Consider the following 8,554-nt stretch of genomic DNA (forward strand, 5'->3'; position numbering starts at 1 on the left):
CTCTGCCCACCACGGGTATCGAAACCCGTATTTTAGCGTTGTAAGTCCGCAGAAATACCACTGTGCCACTAGGGGGGGCGCACAATGGGCTATCTGAGGTCTGTCTACCGCGATGTTAACGTTGTAAGCCCTCAGACTTTCCGTTGAGTTACCGGTGGGAGGGGAGAGTTTGCTGAAATATAATTAGCGGTAGGTCGTCCATATGCATATGCGTTTCTTTCTAAAAACAAAACCAAAATATTTTTAAAGAAGATTACATATGCAAATACCCAAACGTTTACAAGTGATTTTGATTATAATAAAACTTATAGCAACGTCTCTAAGTTTAATTATTTATTTCCAATTCCATTTTTTTCTGCTTTGAAAGTGAGTATTTATATTAGATTTATAGATGGCGCCAAAGAACAATACTAAAATGTGTAGTAATTAGTTAATAACGATCTTTCGTCATCGATTTATCATAAGTATTTATTAATACTAACCATAAAAGTATTTTAATTTAAAAATGGGTCATGACGATATTACTGAAAGAGTTCGTGACGCAATACAGTCTTATCATAATTTTCCCAAAAAAGGGATTATCTTTCGGTAAGTCTCGTATTATATGAATATATAAATATTTCTCAAATAATTGAAATACATGTTCAACTTCAACTAACTTATAGTTGGAACCTCATTGTATTTAAAACTTAGTTATAAATACAACCCTCCTATGTCTATTGAAACACTGCATTAAAAAACAAATAAAGAATAACTTTTCAAAAAAGAAGGATATACTAAGTGTATGGACGGATAATAATAATATCAATCCTTCAGAAACGATGCAAACGAGATAATTGGGATGGTATTTGCATCATCCGTACATAATAGCACAGGCAAGAATTAACATATAGCAATATGTATAAATATTTAGTCACAATTGAATTTATCCTATTTTTGTCTGTTAACATTATTCTACACTGTGTGCCTGTGATATTGTGTAGGGATGACGCAAATGGCATTGCTACTATCTGGTTTGCATTGTTTTTGAAGGATTGATCTTAGCCATCCATACGTTTACTATGTTTTTTAAAATGTTTTATCTTTACTTGTAGAATTATAGAATGGTTTGCATGATTGTTTTGGTATGAAATTAGTTTAATGTCTTAAACATTTATTGGATGGATATATATATAAATATGAAGGGCTACATGTAACTTGGTATTGATGTTTTAATTGGTGAGTTTAATAGGTGAAGGATGTGATACAAACATTAAAGTATTGCCCAAGTCCATTTATTTAAGTGAATGTAATATTTCTAGTTTGTTTAATTTGGTTACACTAGTAAACAATATTGTTTTCAACCTAGATCTGTTTATGGTTTCATATTTCACAGAATATATGCTTAAATTTGTTTTTATCTGGCAGAGACCTACTTCCAGTCCTTAGAAAGCCTGAGTTGTTTGATGATTTAACTGATTATTTATGTGATAAAATACACGAAAAAGTGCCAGGAGTGAAAGCTGTGGTTGGTCTTGAGGCTCGAGGATTTCTTTTGGGTCCAGTTATTGCCTTGAAGTTAAAAGTTCCTTTTGTTCCTATCCGGAAAGTAGGAAAGCTTCCCGGATCAGTAAGGAAAGTGTCCTATTCTCTGGAATATGGAATGGTAAGTGACAATTTCCAAACTCTTTGTACAAAGAAACAAAATTTCATAATATAATAATAGAAAACATTAATTTCAATGGACTTTTTTTCCAGGATTCGTTTGAGATTCAGACAGAAGCTCTTAACTATGGTGAAGAAGTAATTATAATAGATGACCTTTTAGCCAGTGGAGGTATGTATTTCAAATTTCTTGGTTGATATATCAAGCTGTAATCTTGTGAATGACATTTCAGGTACTGAAATTACACGTTTAAATCTTCTTGTTGGTGGTGCACATATTAATTTTATAAATTTTTACTGTGGCTATTATATATATATAAATATATATAAATAAGAAATAACAAGGGCACCTTTCCACCCACTAAAAGAACAAAATAGACCATCAACATCAAAGTAAATATAGCCTTTCACATTCATATACATATCCGATAAAAGTTTAAATAAACTCAAAATAACGGCACATCATCAGACAAAACATCTCCAAAAATTTATTACTGGAACAAAAAAATTTCATAAAGCAGTTTTGGTTAAGCATTGTAAAGGCTCAAATTCAGTATCCTGGATGTGACTGTTTGTATTTCCATCCTTTTCAAGTCTCCTATTCAGACTACCAACAGGCAAATAATTCAAGGCCTAAGTTAAGTGCTTGAATCAAGTTACCTTTAGTTTTTCTATTCTCTAAAGAAATTAAGACTAAAAATCTTTATGCTTCGTTTGTGGCTCAAATTTTTTAAACCAGATATAATTCTAGTAGCTACTAGAAGTACGTACCTAAACACTGTTGTGTGATGTATACAATTGTAGAATTAATAAGTCACAACACTTATTTTTAAGAAGCCAAATTTTAGAAATTGAGAAAAATTAGGTTGCAATCTCAATGAGACATAAATAAAAGTACTATAAACCTTCTATAATCTGATATTATAGCTAAAAACCTATTCCTAAATGGTTAAATAAGAGAAATTAATAATCAGTAAATGTAAAGTGCTCATATTTCAAGGACGTGACAGTTAAAATGGAGGTCACTAGTGTATTGAAGTATTGAAACAAATTGAAATCCAGAAAGCTATTGTTAAAGTTAACAGGAATTATCGAAGTCTGTTAACTTAGAAAAAAGTTAGTATTTCATTTAAACTCAAAAGTATTAATTTCAACTTAAGTTGGTCATGACAAAAATTTTTAAGATTTCTGAATAAGGAAAGTGATAGTAACAGAAAAGGGTAAAAACATTTATCAAAAGTATTACTTTCAAATTTGGAAAGGAGCAGTGTGAAATGCCTCTCCTCCAAATGTTTTTTTTCTGATTTCTTAATAAAAGGAGTACAAGTGAAGTATTAACCATTAACTATTGGTATTATCAATCTAATAATTTCAACTTTTTTGGGGGGGTAGCATGAAATTGCTCCCTAATTTGAGTTTATTTCTGTTTTGAAAAAAGTAGAAATAAAACTAATGACAGTATTAACAATTTAGGGTGGCTTGTGAATATGTACTCACTATGAGAGAGAGCCAACTTCATAGACATTTTATGCTGAGCAAGTCCTTTGATAATGCACAAAATACTAAGATAAAAATAATTTAATTTGCAATTATCATAAAGATGAACTTAAACAGTATTAAAAAGTTATTTTTTAAATAAAAGTTTGCTAGTTCAACTGCATATCACAAAATATTTGTCTCTCTGGTGTTATGTGAACAGTAGCTAACTCAAACAGCACATATTCCATATTTCTTTTAAATTTTGAAATTGTAGGTAATATTAGGGAATTATCTGTATATTATTTCTATTGAGTTTTTTTTGTTTATAAAGCCAAAGAAGTTAGATGAATAACAATAATTGATAATGGAACAATTATTCTGTGCCAGAAATGAGTTACACATGTAGTGAAACCTTCACCAAAAGTAATACAATTTCCAGGAGATGTGTATTAGAAAGATTAAGGAGAGAGAGAGAGCAATGTATATTTTCTACATGTACCTGTTATTTTATATAAGTGTGTTACAACAAGCTAGCATTTGCTTTCTTGAATTTCAAATAAAATTTCAGTAATTCATAACTGCAAGTTTAGTATTTTCAGTTATTTTGTAGAAAATTATAAGTTTTTTTTTCATTGTGTAAAAAACTCAGCATGCATGCACTTCTTGGCTATTGCCAGTTGGAATAAACTTTTACAAAGTGTCAAGAAAAGTGTTATATTGAAAGAAATTTTAGATTCATAACCTTAAAATATTATGTGATGTTCTTTCTATACTTGCATAAAACATATGTTGGCTACTTCATAACAAAACTGTAATGACAAAATCAGCATGATGTTTTAAACCATTTTCACATAAAGTACTACTTCTGTGAATTATGTTGATGTAAGGAAAAATTACCATGAACTAACAAATGTTGTAACCAGATATCGCTAAAAACATTTTAGAATGCTCTCAGCTTCCTTGAGAAATAACATACAGATTTTTGGATATGAGCTTATTAATATTATTATATCCATCACCTATAGAAATGAAGATTAATTATAGTTTCTCAATGTAAGAAAACTATCACCTTAGAAACATATTTTTATCATTGGTAAGCCTATGCAAAGCACAGTCAGGAGTAGAATTTTACATAACAACTCATTTGTTTTTTATTTATATGTAATGCAAGATAGGTAAATACATATATATGTGTGAGGCACAACAAAAATGACAAAATGTTTGAATGACATTATAAAAAATGAATTAAATTATATGTGCATGTGGTACATGATTTTAAAAAGTACATAAATATGGTTATTGATTTAACCATTTAAATTATAGTTAATAAAAATGATTATCAGGGGTAGCAGTTAACTTTTTAAGGCAGTAGTGAGAATTTGGTGCCTGTCAAGGTTGCTAGCAGAATGATCTTATTCTCTAATATATGAAAATATGTATTCAAAAAAAGGAACATTTCAACTGCTGTTTTAAAGGGATTGGATAACTCACATTACTACATAGTATACTCTATTTCTTGAAACTATCTTGTGCTTAACTGTGAATGAACCTGGCAGAGTACTTTTTACATATACTAAAAATATGATTAGGCCTATAATATTTACATTTCATTGTCATTGAAAGTACAGTAAAAAAAGAACAAAATGTGTACTAAATATTGCAGATGAAACCAATGTTCTATAAATAATATTCTTCAAATTAAGAGTAACTCAAGTTACTGATCCATTCTCTTTGATTACCTTACAATTTCATTGAGCTGTGTCAAAAATAGATTCTAGAATAGCACTACTACATATAAAAGACTTGTGCAACTCTGTGCTGTACTAAGCTAGGCAAGTTCATTGATTTTTAGTTTTACTCTAAGTACATAGGTTGCTTTGATTGGTTAAAGCACTCAAAATTTGCTTAATTTAGCTACAAATTGCTGTAAAATTCATACGTATTAAATTAGTACCTTGCCTTTTCACTCATTTCACTTAGCCATTGTTTCAAACCTTTCATCTCACATTTTAAATCGGTACAATTTTACAGAAATATACTGATGCAATTTGTACAGTGTCTAGTAAGAAGTAAAGTTGAATAAGAGAAATTGACCAAGTTAAAAAAAAATGTTGGTTTTTGTCTTATAAAATATTCTGTCGGTGTTATGCACATGCTGTCTTGAGGGCTCTTCCTGAAAGTAGATTTCATTTGTTAAAAAATATTTATATTCAGTATGCAGTTAAAGTACTAGGATATGTTACAAAAGATAGATTAAACAAATGTAGAAGTCACTGAATTTCTCATGTTTTCATTTATTACTTCTGTTTAATACAAACGTTACTTGGATCTTGATGATATAGTTAGCTATGATACTTGCTTCACTATTTTTTTTCCATTGTAAGAATTCCGATAAGGTAATATCTAGCTTTGTAATTAATGTATATTCATTTTTAGTATGGACGGGAGTGGTAATCAAGATATATTACAAAATGTTAATACAGTTGTATAATTTTATGTATGATATATAAAATAAACTTTATTCCTTGAAATTTTATCCACGTTACTAATGCACCGTAAATGTGAACCTCCTGGGTGTTTCCATGGGAGAGTACTAAACTTAAATTGTTGCCCACTACATGCACTTGCAGTGCTGTATTTTAAGTTATCAGTAAATTGCTACTACCTCAAATAATGCTTTAACTTTGAACCCTGATGAATATAAATAGAAATGTTAGCAATGAAGTTGATGCTTCAGTGTAATTATGAAACACGTTTTCATTTATAATTTGATAAATGGTTCATAATTTTAAAACAGTATTATTCAAATATGTTATTGTTTTTGTAACAACTGTTATAAAAAATTTGGTAAAATAATTCAAAATTTCATTTTTTTAAATATAAATTTTATCTTCCACTTTAGAGTGTACAATAAACATATTTGTGTTATTCCTCCTTGTGGTAAGTTTAAGTTTTATGCATTTGTTGGTGTTGCATGGACTTGAGTAAAAAGGTTCTTGAAATTTTACTGACTTTATTGAGGTGAATAGGAAATTTCTTATTCACTCTGAATAATTTTTGGTTTCATTTAGCATTTAACTAGTATTTGTTTCATTCTTTGAATATAAATAATTTTTTGCACTAGGAACCATGCAAGCAGCTGTTCAGCTATTACAAGACTGTGGAGTCATAGTGGCAGAGAGCCTTGTAATAATTGAATTGACAGAATTAAATGGGAGAGAAAAAATATCTGTTCCATTTTTTTCAGTTTTACAAATATGAAATTTTGAAGGTGTTTTACATGTATGTATCAAAATACATTAGATTGAAAAATTTTTTAATTACATTAAACAAATGTTGTGGAATAAGAATTTAATTAAAAGATATATTTTTGGATTAAATTGTTTTCAGTACTAAGGAAAAAATCATTTGGTAAGATTTAATTCATGGTTCATTTTTAATTAATTAGTCCTTTATGTTAGAATGCTTAAAGCTTCATGAAATTAAACCAGTATTTAGTGTAGGCTTGTTTTTCTTAACAAAGAAATTGTTTAAATTCCATGCATGTAAGAAAAATAATTTACTCTTTTTTTTTAAATTTTTCCCTTTTTTATTTTGTAGGGATTTTACTAGTATTCACCAGTGTAGTATAACATTTTTACTGAAATTACTAAATAAATTACTATTGAAATGTCAGATTAAATTGATTATTATTATCACTCTTTTTATCATGTGTTTGTTTTCTGAGACACTAAAAATGTTTTGCAGGTTTTTTTTGTTACTTATTGCAGTTGCCCCATAGTGGCTCAGTGTTAAATCTGATGACTTATAACATTTAAAAACACATTTCGATACCTGTGGTGGGCACAGCACAGATAATCCATTGTATAGCTTTTTCCTTAACAGTAAACAAACAGATGTACCATATTTCTCCCTTTAAGTGCCCCTTGTCCCTGTAAGCACCCCTGTTATGATTTTGAAGACAAAATATCTTAATAACCTGTTTATATTGCATAACTGGATTTACAGTTATGTCTGGTGAATTGTGCCTCGATACTACACAACTACTTGTTCCTATAACCTCTGTACCATTCCTGATACAACATGTAAATCTGCACTTGTTCAGCATGTGTCATATAATCAAGCATGTAAACCAAAGGCCATGATTAGTGGGTGGTAGCAAAACTTAAACTACTTTTTTAGAATTATTTAAGGACCTCGGTTGGTTAAAGGAAGGAATGCAGTATTAGATGTTTTTATTTAACTTAGGTGGAATTCCTATGTACCAAATTAAAGTTTGTCCAAAACTTAAATTTGCCCCGAAGCTAAAAAATCTTGAATAAGAACAATAATCCCTAGAGTATAACGTTCACTGCCAACTGGATTTATGTCGGATTTTGTCAAAAGTTATATAAAGATCTTGTACTGTAAGAATGAAATTCATTTGAGATTATTTAAAAGAAGATAATGCCAATAAAAATAGAGAAGATTACCGTTACCAATTTTGGAATTTGTGTTGATGTCTTTTGTTTTATTAAAAAGTAAATTGAACATGATATTATTCTGTAAAGTTTATGGGGACTAGTTACACAGTTTTGTTAATATATTGCAAAAACAAAAATAATCCTCACACATGGATGTATTTGGGCCTAGTTATGTAGTTGTTTTGATATTTTGTGAAAGAACAAAACTAGAATAACCCTTACGTTGTTCTATGGATTTTTTTAAAAGTTGCATCCATAAGTTTTCAAAAATAATATTTGATTTATTTCTAATATTTAAGAAAAAAGTGCCTTTATAAATTTTGAAGTTCTACATGTGTAGATTGTAATAACTGAAATTGTATGTTTAACAACATTGTAAAATCATAATTAAATGATGCCGTACACAGTTTTAAATATTAAATTTACTAAGGGAATTGCACTGAACAACTAATTAGTAAATCACTCAGTAAAGTTTGACTCAAATAGAATGAAAAAATAGATCTTAAAAGTAATTATATTTGGAAAATGGGCAAATAGCATTAAAAATGCATATCATACCTAAAGAAATTCAGTATTAACAACAATGAACATTTCATGAATAAAAAAGGAATTATTGAATATTTAAATTAATTACATACTAGGTATGTTACCGATAAAACAGTAAACAACTTTGTTTTCATTTGTAAAAAAAAATTACATATACTTTTATGTAAAAAACTAGTGTTTAAAACCTTCAGGCAATGAGGTGTGTAAGCAAGTTAAAATTAATATAGAAAGTATATACACAAACATATTACAGCTTTAACATACTGTTGCGTTAGCGGAGGTCACGTGACTAGTATCACGCCACGTCCTTCTCGAACATTCACGTTCCTTCCTTAAATCGGGATCCTTCAAGATATAGTGTAGTCTTGTATATATAAGACGGTCACAAAGTGACGGCAACAATGTGTGTGTAATTGAACTGA

General features: G+C 29.1%; 1 protein-coding gene across 1 annotated transcript; it reads left to right on the plus strand.

Annotated features, from left to right (window-relative positions):
* The first annotated feature begins 398 nt into the window (after positions 1-398).
* Positions 399-7,612, plus strand: LOC106464574 (adenine phosphoribosyltransferase-like). The gene is made up of 4 exons (XM_013924726.2): positions 399-588; positions 1,408-1,645; positions 1,738-1,816; positions 6,248-7,612. Exons 1-4 carry the CDS (start codon positions 506-508, stop codon positions 6,382-6,384), a joined length of 537 nt encoding a protein of 178 aa, XP_013780180.1. The 5' UTR covers positions 399-505; the 3' UTR covers positions 6,385-7,612.
* Positions 7,613-8,554: the final 942 nt, after the last annotated feature.

The sequence above is a fragment of the Limulus polyphemus genome, unplaced genomic scaffold, assembly GCF_000517525.1.
Source record: "Limulus polyphemus unplaced genomic scaffold, Limulus_polyphemus-2.1.2 Scaffold1691, whole genome shotgun sequence".
NCBI classification, from domain to species: domain Eukaryota; kingdom Metazoa; phylum Arthropoda; class Merostomata; order Xiphosura; family Limulidae; genus Limulus; species Limulus polyphemus.

Bases quoted from the DNA above. Each gene is read 5' to 3' on its own strand.
- LOC106464574 (XM_013924726.2), top strand. From the start codon at position 506: ATGGGTCATGACGATATTACTGAAAGAGTTCGTGACGCAATACAGTCT. The intron at 589-1,407 runs GTAAGTCTCGTA...TTTATCTGGCAG, and splicing joins AAAAAAGGGATTATCTTTCG to AGACCTACTTCCAGTCCTTA. The intron at 1,646-1,737 runs GTAAGTGACAAT...CTTTTTTTCCAG, and splicing joins ATTCTCTGGAATATGGAATG to GATTCGTTTGAGATTCAGAC.